This window comes from Nicotiana tomentosiformis, chromosome 2, assembly GCF_000390325.3.
Source record: "Nicotiana tomentosiformis chromosome 2, ASM39032v3, whole genome shotgun sequence".
NCBI lineage: Eukaryota > Viridiplantae > Streptophyta > Magnoliopsida > Solanales > Solanaceae > Nicotiana > Nicotiana tomentosiformis.
This window is the reverse complement of record NC_090813.1, coordinates 37,304,323-37,318,743: the sequence shown is the minus strand read 5'-3', so window position 1 is coordinate 37,318,743 and position 14,421 is coordinate 37,304,323. Positions and strand designations below refer to the sequence as shown.

The following is a 14,421-nucleotide window of genomic DNA, read 5'->3' as shown; positions in this document are numbered from 1 at the left end:
AACCCTATTTGTGAAAGTGCAACCAAGATACTTCACGTGCTTTATCCAAATATATACCACTAATGCCATCTAAGCTCCCTGTGGATTCGATCCCGACTCCTTGTTGGGTATTATTATTGCAATCGTCTGTTTCACAACCCCGAATAGAGGTGTGACTTGGACGAGATCAATTTTTGGCACCGTTACCGGGGAGCATAAAAATGAATTTAGCTATATATTTGGTTTTGTATGTGAATTGTCTTCTTTTCCTTCCGTGTTACTAATCTTTTTGTTGAAACAATTGTAGGTGAAACAATGGCTCTCAAAAACAATGATCCTCTCGAAAACATGCCTTTGGGGGATGTAGACGTGGAAGATGACCAAGTTGAAGAGGTTCCTCTTGAACCTCAAGAAAATAGATGAGGCCGACCACCTCAAGACAACGTTCACGTTCCACACCCAAATCCACCAAGAGCGTCTCCACACCGGGTGTTTCCGAATGAAGGGTATGCAAGTGCCATAGTCCCGCCCCGTATTAGGGCGGGCAACTTTCAAATCACAAATGTTATGCTCACATTGCTTGAGTAACGGAGATTCTTCACCGGGGCTCCGAATCAAAATGCGTACAAACACTTGAAAGGGTTTGTGGACACTTGCTAGGGAAGTAAACAGACAAACGTCTCCGAGGATGCCTTAAGGTTGAGGCTATTTCCTTTCTCTCTACGGGGGAAAGCCTTGGATTGGTTAGGAAGCTTGCCAAACTGTTCCATCCATACATGGGATAAATTGGCGGAGAAATTTATTTCCAAGTTCTTTTCTCCCGGGCATATGGCTATCTTAGAGACGAGATTCTAGAATTCAAACAAGAACCCAATGAGTCTTTGCATGAGATATGGTAGAGGTACCGAACTATGGTGAAAGAGTGCCCAAACAATGACATGACGGAGGCTATGATTCAACAAACTTTCTATAGGCGAATCAATACTACCAATCAATGCGTGGTCAATCAACTTGCTGGTGGAAATTTCATGACAACGCCATATGCAGAAGCTTGTGAGATCTTAGATGAAATGGCGGATACTTCATTGGCATGGCAAAGTAGAGCAAATGTTCCTCAAGATGATCCAAACGTGATTCACCTATATAAAGAATTGCATGATCATGGGCAAGTAATTGCCGAGTTGGCCACCACAATGAATAAATTAGCCAAGGCTCAACTTCAGCAAATGCAAGGTCCTAAGCAAGTAAATACAATGGAGAGAGTTAATATGATGGTAAATAGGAGAAGGTAAAAGGGTCCTCAAGTGCAAAATCGTGCGGAACATTATGTGAAAGAAGATAGTGCATTTGATCAAGATGAATCTTACAATGACCAAGAGGAGGAAGTACAATATGTGAACAACTTCCAAGGGCAAAGAAATAACTCTCAAGGCCCGAATCAACAATAATGGTGACCTCATGGCAATCAAGGGAATTAGAACAATCAAAATAACTAAGGGAATTAGAACAATCAAAACAATCAAGGAAATTGGAATGGTCAAAATAACCAAGGAAATTGGAGTGGCAATAGTCAAGGATATTAGGGAGGCAAGAACCAATAGGGATGGAACAATAACCAAGGAAATCGGGGGTCGGCTTTCAAAGTCCCCCGATGTATCAACAACTGAACAACCCACCTCCTTATCCTTCCCATGGTCCAAGCTCTTCCAACAATGAGATGGGATGAATTGAAAGCATGTTCAAACAAATGATGGAGAAGAATGCCGACTCCGATGCCCAACTAGCCTCTTACACCACTTCAATTCGCAATTTGGAAGTTCAATTGGCGCAAATCTCGCAAGCTTTAAACACTCGTCCTAAGGGGGCACTACCAAGTAACACAGTGGTGAACCCAAAGAGTGATAACAACACGGTACATGCCATGATCGTGACTACAAGGAGTGGAAAAGGTGGGGATGCACCCACCTCAAGTCAAAGGAAAATTATGGATGATGAGCAAGTGGTACAAAAAGATGAGATCCCGAACAATGTGGTGCAAGCAAATGATGAAGTAAGAATTGATATTGATGATAATATGGAGTAGACTCAAGAGGAAGTGAACCCGTCTAGGGAGCACATTATTGACATACCGAAATTGGTAGTGTCAAAGGCTAAGGCAACAATGCCAAGGCCTCCTCCTCCATATCCTCAAAGGATTGCCAAGCAAAATGGCAAAAATCAATTCAAAACGTTCATTGACATGATGAAGAATCTATCTATTAATGTGCCATTGGTTGAGGCTTTAGAGCAAATGCCCAGTTATGCAAAGTTCATGAAAGACTTGATGACAAAGAAGCGGTCGATGAATTGTGAAACTATAAAGATAACTCATCAAGTGAGTGCAATTGTGCACTCAATGGCTCCTAAATTGGAAGATCCCGGCGCTTTCACAATCCCTTGTACCATTGAAAGTGCCGACTTTGCTAAAGCTCTTTGTGATCTTGGGGCAAGTATCAATTTGATGCCCTATTTGATTTTCAAGACTTTGGGAATTGGGCAACTAAGACCCACATCTATGAGATTACAAATGGCGAATTGTACCATGAAGAGAATGTTGGGTATAATTGATGATGTGTTGGTTCGTGTTGATAAATTCATTCTCCCGGTGGATTTTGTTATTCTTGATTATGAAGTGGACTATGAGGTGCCGATTATTCTGGGTAGACCTTTTCTTGCTACGGGGAAGGATCTTGTTGATGTGAAAGCCGGTGAACTCACTTTCCGGGTGGGTGATGAAAAGGTGATTTTCCACGTGTGCAAATCTATGAGGCAACCGAATAGCAATGAAGTGTGTTCATTTGTGGACTTGGTGACCGATATGATTATTGATGATACTACTGCCACGATGAATGTTGATGATACTTTGGAGGCTGTTTTGCTTGACCTTGATGATGACGAGACGGATGGCTATGCGGAATGCATGAACTCATTGTGAGGAATGGGGTCGTACACTTATGAACCCCGCAAATTGTCCTTGGATCTTGAAAATTAGAAGACTCATCCAACAAAGCCCTCAATTGAGGAGCCTCCCACTTTGGAGTTAAAGCCATTGCCTCCGCATCTCAGGTATGAATTCCTTGGCCCTTGTTCTACTTTACTGGTTATTCTTTCCTCTTGTTTGACTAACGTGCAGGTAGACTCCATATTGGCGGTGCTACAAAAAAGAAAGAAAGCTATTGGATGGACATTGGCGGATATTCGAGGAATAAGCCCCGCATTTTGCATGCACAAGACTAATTTGGAGGCTAAATGAAGCAATGCAAGAGGTGGTCAAAAAGGAGATCATCAAGTGGTTAGATGCATGGGTTGTTTACCCCATTTCCGATAGTTCTGGACCTCTCCGGTGCAATGTGTTCTAAAGAAAGGGGGCATGACGGTGGTTACCAATGACAAGAACGAGTTAATTCCTACAAGAACGGTGACCGGGTGGAGAGTGTGTATGAACTATCGCAAGCTCAACAAAGTTACAAGGAAGGATCATTTCCCACTTCCCTTCCTAGATCAAATGCTTGATAGGTTGGTCAGTCGTGCTTTCTATTATTTCCTTGATGGGTATTCCGGCTACAATCAAATTTTTATTGCTCCGGAGGATCAAGAGAAGATTACTTTCACATGTCCTTATGGTACTTTCGCATTCTCGCAGATTCCATTTGGGTTATACAATGCACCAGCGACTTTTCAAAGGTGTATGATGGCTATCTTCACGGACATGGTGCAGGATTTCCTTGAAATCTTCATGGATGACTTTTCGGTGGTCGGGAATTTTTTTGATGATTGCTTGAAATATTTGGATAAGGTCTTGGCAAGATATGAAGAGACGAACTTGGTGTTGAATTGGGAGAAATGTCATTTCATGGTTGAGGAAGGCATTGTCCTTGGCCACAAAATTTCAAAGAATGGCATTGAGGTCGACAAGGAGAAGATAGAGGTGATTTCTAAACTTCCACCTCCAACATCCGTGAAAAGAGTGAGGAGTTTCTTGGGTCATGCGGGGTTCTACCGGCGTTACATCAAGGAATTTTCCAAAGTGGTGAACCCCTTGTGTAAGCTTTTGGAGAAAGATGCCAAATTCCATTTCAATGAGGATTGCATGAAGGCATTTGAATTGCTCAAGTTCAAATTGACAACTACTCCTATTATCACCGCCCCAAATTGGAGCTTGCCTTTTGAGCTCATGTGTGACGCTAGTAATGTGGCGGTCGAATTAGTTTTGAGGCAACGTGTCAACAAGATCTTTCATCCGGTCTACTATGCTAGCAAGACCATGAATGATGCCCATGTCAATTATATTATGACCGAAAAAGAACTCCTTGCGATTGTTTTTGCTATGGAGAAGTTCCACCCGTACTCGATGGGTACAAAGGTAATTGTCCACATGGATCATGCGACACTTGAATACTTTATGAGGAAGAAAGATTCAAAGGCTCGGTTAATGAGATGGGTGCTTTTATTGCAAGAGTTCGATCTAGATATCCAAGACCTCAAAGGTAGTCTAAATGGAGTGGCATGTTTGAAGTTGTGAGTGTGACACCCTTTGGTGAATTGGACTTGAAGAATAAAAATGACGATGTGTTTAGAGTCAATGGTCACCGGGTGAAGCATTATCTGGGAAAAGTTGGTGATAGCCACGTAGTGGCAGTGATTCATTTCAAGTGATTGGCGGTAATCTACGTCGTACCGCGACGTTAAATCAGGCGCTTCTTGGGAGGCAACCCATGTTTTTTTTTATTTTCCTTTTCTTTTTTTTAGATAGGTCTTGTTTTGTGCTAATTGGTTTTGAAGTGTGTTGCAGGAATGAGTGTGCTTTGAAGGAACTATGCTCAGGAAAAGTGGCTAAGTGTGAAAAAAGTGCGGACCACACATTTATTGTGTAGACCGCACAATTTTGAAGGCCACAACAGAAAGGGATCTGCGGCTACACGATTCTTGTTGCGGCCGCACAACTGGAGATCAGAAAATGCAAACTCTCTGAAGTTGTGCATGTCAGAGAAATGGCCAAAGTGCGGCCGCACAAGGAAATGTGCGGTCCGCACAAAAATCTGCGGCCGCACTAAAAAATGTGCGGACCGCAAAGCATCAATAGGGTAATGTGTAACAGGTAAAGGAGTCAAAATTATGCGGTCGCACTCATCTCTTGAACTTTTTCCCTAACCGGTCAAGTATAAATAGTAGCCTTCTCACTATTGTTGAGACTTTATGAACTCTAAACAATTAACACAAAGGCAAACACAGTGCACTCAACTGATTCAAGCATCTAACACTCATTTCATCATCTTTGATTCTTCCTTAGCATCACTACATTACTGGTATATTCAATTCATCTTTAAATTTTTTAATTTTCTTAATTTTGTTCATAATTAGTTTAGTTATTTTTATGCCTAATATCAAATTCATCATCATATGAGCTTAAATTTGTGTGGGTAACTTCCTATTTGCTATTTGGGGGATGGGTAAACTATGTATCATGTCTAAATTGCTACTACCATGTCTAAATTGTGCATGAATTAGAAACCCAAAGAATCTGCCCGATAAAGTTTTGAATTGTGCGGCCGCACAAGGAACTGTGTGGTCCACAGATCAGTAAGCTAGGGAATTTAGTGTAGAATGATTGTGCGGTCCACAAAAATTCAACCGCGGCTGCAGAAAAGTGTGTGCAACCGCAGATCAAGCAATTCTCTATCTTTAGAGAGTTGTCATTTTTGAAGTTTCAATGTGCAACCGCACCCAAAATTGTGCGGATCGCACTTCAGATGTGCGGTCGCACTTAAAATTATGTGGACCGCAGAATCATCACTGCGACCGCACTTTAAAATTGTGCGGTCCGTACAACCCCATCTGCGGCCGCACTAAAAAATGTGCGGTCCGTACTTCCCCAACCTGCAACATGTTTTGTTCTGCAAATTTTATGCTTACATGCACTTAACTATAACTGATTCCTGTTGCTATGTATGGCAGACAATGGTTAGATCACGGGGACGAGGTGATACATCCAAAGGGAGGGGTGAACCCTCCCGAGGCCGAGGCAGGGGTACCCTACCACTTTTCGTGCAAAAGGTGTTATCTAAAAAGGATACTGCAGGGCGAGGTAGGGCTGTAGAGCCCTCTGAGTCAAGTTCATATGCCCCGTCTAGGGAAACATCGGAGGGCGACTCAGTGCAAAGGCAGCCTGCTGTGCAATCACAACCACAGCTGCCCCAAGATAGATACCGACTAAGATATGAGCCTACCTCTTCTGAGAGTACTTCAGAGGGGTCGGAAGGGAACAATCAGGCTTTGGAGCCCTCATCTACTCAAGCCCCCACCGCACCAGTCACAGTTGATGATGATGATGATATTCCGGATGACGGTCGGGGGGTGATACCAGAGTTGTAGGCCTAGAGAGGTCAAAGAAGAAGGAAGTCTGGGAAGATAGGTTTGTGAGCCTGACTGCATTCAACAGGTTCCGAGAGTGGTGGCCGCAAAGATCGCTCACACTTGAGCGTCAGTTTATTTTGAAAGAGTTGGATAGATACAATCCAAATGTGGCAAAATAGTTTCGGGAGAAAAAAAGGTAGAAATGGTTCACGCAAAGCGTAGTGGATGCCAAGGAGAACTAAGTCTAGGAGTTCTATGCCAATGTGGCACACATCAAGAAGGGGACTAAGGTGACTAAGGTGAGGAACTTGAAAGTACGATTTGATCAAAGCACCCTGAACACTTATTTGGGGCTCGAGGATATGGAGCCGGTGCAGTATTTAGAGAAGTTCACACTGGGTGTTGCAGCTCGCCCTTGGCTAGCTGAGATACTAGCAGCTCCAGGACCACCACCACCATGGATCACAGTAGGGGTTCCCATTCTGCGGAACACCCTCAACCTTGAAGCAAAAGGGTGGCAAACATTTGTGTGCAGTCGCATAAACCCAAGCCGAAATGAAAATAATCTCTCAATCCCTCGAGCAGTCCTAGTTGCTTCCATCATGGCCCGGTACCCAATCAATGTGGGTGTCATCATGTCGGCCAACATGTCTCTGGTTGTCAGGCAGGGTGAAAGCTCCTATTTGTATCCCAACACTATCACGGAGTATCTCACGGATGCGGGGTGGAGCCCAAGAGCGCTTTGATATGAAGGGTAGGGCTAAGCAGCCTTTCTCCTGGTACTCTCTGAAGGACCAAAGGAACCTGAAGAACAAGGGTAAGTCGACTACTACCGTAGGCCAGTCTGATGAGCCATCAGTGGTAGTTGCAGATTCAGCTTCCATGCCTTCCACAGCAGCCGGACCTTCCACCGATACATCTGCCATACCTCCACCTCCATATTCAGGGCCATCAGTATTAGTGCCTTCCTCCTCTACTTATCCACTCTCTACGCTGCGAGTCTCCCAGACACTGACGAGTCTCAACAACTGGATGCAGATAGCTACTGCAAAGTTGTCTGACCTATCCAGTGTTGTTGCAGCTCAGACTTCAACCCCAGCACCCCAGATTCCTCCGTCAGTGGAGGAAACTTTGAAAAAAATATTGGAGAATCGGAAGACCATCATGGACACCTTGGTGGCACATGGGGGAGCAATTAGGAGCTTGGGAAGCAGGTGAAGAAGATGAGGAAATCTCAGGCTTCGAGGAAATCAGTTGACAAATTAAGATGAGAGGTGACCAAGATAGCAGCCGCTGGAGATCTTCCATTTGACTTACTGATGGAGATAGATCCATCAGTACCAGCAGACCCATCAACACCATCAGTACCAGTGGCACCAACTGGCCAGTTTGAGGAGTCAGACCTCGTTGTCCACACGGCTGAGGCGGTGCTACAAATGTTCACCAACCTAGCTACTCCCCGAGCAGAGGATGATGAGATCCAGTTGGAGGACCTGAGAGAGGTGATGCTGCTATGGACACTGAGACCACATAGGGAGTCCTCTCTACTCTTTCCCTTCCTTGTTTTTATTTTGTTAAGCATTAAGGACAATGCTTATTTTTATTCAGGGGTGTGGAGTCTATTTTGATTTGATATTTGAAATTGTCATGTAATAACTGATAACATTCTCTTTTTATTTTTACTTTCATTATGTACATATTCTTCTATCTCTATTGATGTGTATATTCTCTTTCCCTTTCTCAGTTTGTATATTTATTTATGCTTTCAGCAGTTTACTTCATAGCTTCTTTATTTTATTTTCTTAGTAGTTAATATATAGTCTAATAGCTTCTTATTTACTTCAATAGCTTCTTTTTAATTTAGTAGCTTCTTTTCGTGTTTAAATGATCAATAGGCCTTTGGTTTTCTTAATGCCATGGTTCTTTCCAAAGGTGGTTTTTGTGTGAACCGGGTGACTCTTCCCAACGATGGATGGCGTGACAACCTTCTTAAGGGATTGAGTCCATTTTTAATGTTTAGGTAAGAACAATAGTAATAATGAATAAGAGGACCTAATTGAGTTGAACTAGAAGAGTCAAGCATGCTTCACTTGGTACCAACACACTTAACTACATGTTTATGATTAAAAACAAGTTCTTGGAAAGAAATAGCTTTAGTTAGTGACCTTTTGACTCTTGTGTTGACTTAAGCAATCATCGAGTGGTTTAGTTGAACCATTAGTGATTTTCAATCTCGAATATAGTTGTTGTGGGCCCTCAACTCTATCCTCTTGAACAATCTAGTTGTGTGAGAGGTGAGATATTTTGTTGCAAGTCCAAGTACCCGTGCGAATGGTCTAGAACTTGCCCCGGATGTGTTTCTATGCGAAATGCTAAGTTTTGCTTGGCTTGAGAAATGATTGTAGGCTCTCCTTGACCCGTTTTTAAATTTTTCATGACCCACCAATGTTGTTATCCCTAGTCAACCCTTTTGAGCCTAAAACCTTTCTCATTTGATAACCATGTTACAAGCCTTTACCCGTTTTGTAGTGATCCTCTCTTGGCACCCGAGCTTTCCTTAACACTCTTGAGAAACAATTAGCTAAAACATAAGTTTGGGGGAGAGCCGAGAAATTTGAAAGTGGTATCAAGGTACAAAAATAGAAAAGAAATGAAGAAAAGGAAAGGCAAAGAAAAAGAAAGTGAATAAGTTGAAGAGTTGAAGGGATTCAAAGAAAAACAAAAATGCAAAGCATGGAGAAAACAAAGAAGGAGAAAACGAATATCATGACCAAGAAAGAGTGATGTTAAATCTCTCTAGTTCCCCTAAGAAAAAAGAAAATGACTCAAAGAGTCGGCAAAGCATGAGCCAAAAAAAAAAAAATGGAGTGCTTAAGGAAAGATGAACATGTTCTATTCTAACATTTCCTACCTTAGTCCAAAAGCCTTCATTACATTCCAAAAAAGCCCTACGTGATTTCAATCCGAGTGAACTTATATTAGTGGTGATTTACATGAGGGGCAAGCATATAGTACTTAGAGATGTACTTGTGACATTCTTTTAAGAGAGATGAGCAAACTTTTCACAAATCCTTGAAGTGAGTGCTACATTCTTAAGTGAGATATGCTAACGAAGAGTAGAGGAGGAGGAGTTTGGGATCCACAATGACCTACATGAAAGAGCGAACTTCTTTGATGAGTAAAGTCAACTCTTGATGCTCTAGTATCATATTAGAACTAGTTGTGATTAAAACTTCAAATCATTGCCTTGTTGATAATTCATAAGTGTTTTGGGTAATTGTTGGTCCTAATTGATGTGTGTTTGATTCACCTTAGATTAGCTAGAATAACTCTTATCTTTTGGAGGTGGGAATTACCTTATTTTCTCGAGGACAAGAAAAACCTTAAGTTTGGGGAAGTTGATAAGTGGGAATTTTGACTACTTATTAGCATCTTTTAGCTTTCATTTTAGTCCAAAAGTGTCTAATTGTATTCCCGAAAACTGATGAAATATGCTTACCTGCAGGAGTATTCGAAAATGAGCCACTACGATGAAATGTAACTCAAGGAGGAGTGATCTGAACAAGAATAAAAATCAGGCATAGAAGCTCAAGTGCGGACCGCAGAATGTGAAGGAAAATCAACAGAGCCCCAGTGCAAAGTGCGGACCGCACAATTATTGTGCGACCGCAGAAGATACATAAGAGCCAAAGTTCAGAAAGTTTCATTTCAAGCTCAAGAAGAAATGCGGACCGCACAATAATTGTGCAACCGTAGAAACAGCTATGCGACCGCACTCAGGAAATGTGCGGTCCGCAGAAGACCCTAGTAAGGCCGAACCCAGAATTGTGCGGGCCGCAGAACATGTGAGATACGGCCGCAATCCAGAATTATACGGCTGCAGAATCAACTCCTATCAAGATCTGAAGAGAAGTGCGGATCGCACATATAGTTGTGCGTCCGCAGAATCTCCGAAAGAACAATTTTGTCCGAAAATTCCAGCTTTGTATAAATAGACTACTTTCACGAAATTATGTCAAGTTTTGAATATTGAAAGTCCTGTAGCCGTTTTTCTTTACCCCTTTAGGCAACTTTAGATTACTTTGGTGATTTAACATAGGAACTTTATCTTTTAATCTTGCAATATGAGTTTTATCATCTTTTCTTCTCTATTTTCCTCTATACCCATTATGAGTAGCTAGATTTTTAGCTAGGGTTGTGACCCAACCCTAGTGTGTGAACCTAATGGGTATTTGATTTATGGCTTGTTTATGATTGGGTGTTTATTATTTAGCCTTGTTCTTGCCTTTAATTGTAGAATTAATGGTTGCAAACATTAGTTTATGCCTATTTGACTTAGTCTTTACTTGAGAAAGAGAGACTTAGTCTAGAAAAATTTGGCTAACAAGAATTTGGGATAAAATCAAGAGATTGATAGTCCCAATTAAAGGGTTGAACCTAGAGATAGTAAAACCCGACTTGAACATTTTATCAACTGTTTTGTTCAATACCCATTTGGACTTGAGAAAGCCAAATTGGGCAAAATCACTCTCTTACCGAGAGGTATTGAGTGGGTATTTGAGTGTTGATTGCTATAATACACCCCGACCAATAAAATAAGCTTTAAAGTTTATAACCCGTTAGGCAAACACCTAGGTGAAGGTCATACCCCTATGACTTTTTATATATTTGAAAACCATCCAAAAATAATATTCTCTAGTTTTATATCTTTAGAATTTTAATCCTTAACGTAATTTTAGAAGTAAAAACAAAACCCTGCTTGTGGAAGTTTAACAAAGATACTTCACGTGCTTTATCCAAATATATATCACTAATCCCATCTAAGCTCCCTGTGGATTCGATCCCGACTCCTTGTTGGGTATTATTATTGCAATAGACCGTTTCAAAACCCCGAATAGAGGTGTTACTTAGACGAGATCAAGGATACAGCAACATTGACTGCCATATCAACCAGAAACAAAAATCCGGTAACTAAATGCATCATCGAGACTGGGGACTGCGCCGTCAGCCCCGTAGAAACAAGTTGTACAAGATAGTCACAAGTAATGGCAATTTCTTTTTAAGCATAATAAATGCTTGTATACTTTTGAAAATAGAAGGAATCATATGGAATGAAGTCCTTTTATCTTATTTCTTGTCTGAACGATGAACTAACTTTGTCATTTGAAAGTTAAATAAGTACTTTAAATGTTAGTGCCGTAATGAACAGGAGACGTCATCTTCAAGAGCACCATAAACATAAGAGGTCCCTCTCTTATGAAAACCCTCACGTTAAAGGATTGGTTTTGGAAGAATTTATGCCCGAAATCAAAATGCCTCCGAGGAAAAATGCACCCGAAGACATACATGAAAGGACGCAAAAAGTAAACTTGCACAAATACTTATAGAAACCCTCACGTAAAAGGGATAATGCTTGAAACCAAAGTGCTTTGAGGAAAATGCATCCGAGACTACACATAGTAAAGCACGAACAGAAAAACGTGCGCAGAATTCTTAAACAAATACAAAGTGCATGGATATTCAAACGAAAGTAAGACTCAAACAATACTTGAGCAAAAATATGTCTTTATTTACAAGAATGTGCCAAAACGGTAAAAGTACAAAATGAGAAAAAGAAAAGAAAAGCTAAACTGCAGTGTCTTCGGAACCAGGAGGAAGACAAGTGTACGCATCCCCGGGAGAAGTAGGTGGGTCCACCGATGGCTTAACATTTTCATCAGTTTGGCCTTCAGCATCATCATCTTTCGATTCTTCTTCAATTCCCAAAAAATCAGAACCGGAACCAGAAAAACCATAAGCATCAAACTGCGCCGGGAGTCTATTTTTAGCAACCAACTCAAGCTCTCGGGCCTTAGCAATTTTGGCATCAAAGTCAATGACACCAGCTTTGGCCTCTTCCATGATTTTTCTCCTCATGCTGAACATAGCGTAAGTTCTTTCAACAACGAGGGAAGCCTCTCGGCGCTTGAGTTGGGTTACCTCGGCAGAAAGGTTTTCCCGGGCGAACCTAGCAGATTTGACGCTGACATAAAAGTCGCAGACAGTTGAACTAAAGAGCCTATTATGCTTGATAGGTTTTCTATATTTCTCTTCTAGCTGGGCGTATTTCGCCCCCACATCATTAAGCTCTTCAATTTTGGAGTTCAAGGCTGCCTCCAAGTTAATCACTCTTTCAGCGGAGGCAATCTCACAATCGGTTATGGCAAGAACGGCGTTATGGACTTCAACCCATTTGGCCCTGGCTTCATCAAATCTAACCCTCAACGGCCTAATTTCTTGGCTAAGGGTTACCACTTCTTGCTCACTTTGTCGCAAACGAGCTTCCAACACTACAGCCTCAGCAGCTTTGGTTTCCAGCTCCGAAAGGCGAGCGACATGTTGCTCTTGGTGTGTCAAAGGTTGATCCCGTGCGAAGATAATCTCTTCCTTTTCACGAATCAACCTCTAAAGGCCCTCGGAAGCAATAAAGTTGGCCTACAAAGTAAGAAGGTAGAAATTAAGGATATGCTTACATCCAAAATTAGAAGAAGTAATAAAGGAAGAAAGGAATGTACCTCTGCGGCGTTGTGCATAGCGTTGTTCAACAAACACTCTCCCGAGATTGCTTGAAACTTTTTCCAGTCTTTCTCTTAAGCCAAAGGCTTCAGATAATTAAAAGCTCTATCGGCTGGGATATCAAGTTACATCCGGTAGATACCGAAAAAGTAGCGTTCCTCCTCCTTTGTGGATCTTCAGAAGGGGCAGCATGATTTTGCCCCAAATTTCCATGAACTGGGGAATGTGGAAGAGGAATACCTTCTGCATGGTCAGGTGCGGCAGGTGGAGGTGATGTAGCAACTGCTGATGGAAGAGTGGATGAAGATGGAAGTGATGTAGCAGTTGCTGGTATTGGTGAAGATGGAGATGAAGCTGATGGAGTTGAAGAGTGAGAAGTTGCTGCATCAAATATAGTGCTGGTTGTTGGATGCTCGCCAACCAAAGACAGCAAGGACCCGGTACTTAGCCCCGCAGTATCAGGCACATCAACTGGGGCCCGAAAATTGGAGTTGACATTATCTACCAAACCAAACTCTCCCCAAAGTATTGAGGCATCGTCCTCGGTTGGTGTAACTCTCTCAACAGGTCGAGCATCCTGTTGAGATGATAAGGATCACTGTTTTCTATGTGGAGAGCTCCCTAATCACTAGCTTCATTATCATCATCGATCATCACGGTGTCTATGACCGGCCCGAAAGGAGGACCAGTCACCATCGCCACCGGAGATGACTTGGAGGCATCAATCTTTGCCCTCTTATTCTTTTCCCCGGCCACGAAGGAACGCCTTCTCTTCGATTATTTATCCTCCGGCTGGGGACTCCGTAAAGAAGTGTTTGCACCCGAAATAGGCCCGGAGATACATGTTCGAGTAAGTGCCTCCTGAAGCAGCCCCGCTGCATCAGAACGATCAGCCAAGACGTCCTCCTCGGGGATAGCAATAGAGCCCGCAGGTAGACCTAATTTCGTAAACAAGTCAGAAGGGTTCAACCAAGTTCTCCATATACAAAAAAAAATTAGAATCAAGGTAAGTTACAATTACCATGATTTTTGGCCTTCCACCCGTATTTAAGGGCCAGTTCTTTTCACAAACGAGTTTCTGACGTCGTGATGTCCAAGATCTTTTGAACCCACCGGTCCAAGCCTTCTATCACCGGTGGGATCTATCGAGTTGCTGAAACGAACAAAGGATGGAGGATCAATACGGCTATAGAAAAATACTTAGTAAAAGGAAATACTAAACAAAGAGCTCACAAGTGCGGTTCTAAGCAGCCGGAAAGGATGAAGCCGTTGACAGAGTGATGTCGTTGGTGGCGACTGCAACGAACCATTCCATCCATCCATGGTCGTTGTCATCATCCATGATAGACATCAAAGCATGGTGGCCACGCTTGCAGAGGATTATCATTCCCCCGCGAATAGAGATTCATCATATGAGCTAAGGTTAGCTTCTCTCCAGTCTCCTGGCATAAGCGTCGAAGGCAGGCGACCGTCCTTCACACTGAAGGACTTACC

At 42.3% G+C, this 14,421-nt stretch overlaps 1 protein-coding gene across 1 annotated transcript; it reads left to right on the top strand.

The window, feature by feature from the left end:
* The first annotated feature begins 2,374 nt into the window (after positions 1-2,374).
* Positions 2,375-2,953, top strand: LOC138904631 (uncharacterized). The gene has a single exon (XM_070193136.1). The coding sequence runs from the start codon at positions 2,375-2,377 to the stop codon at positions 2,951-2,953; it is 579 nt and encodes a 192-aa protein (XP_070049237.1).
* Positions 2,954-14,421: the final 11,468 nt, after the last annotated feature.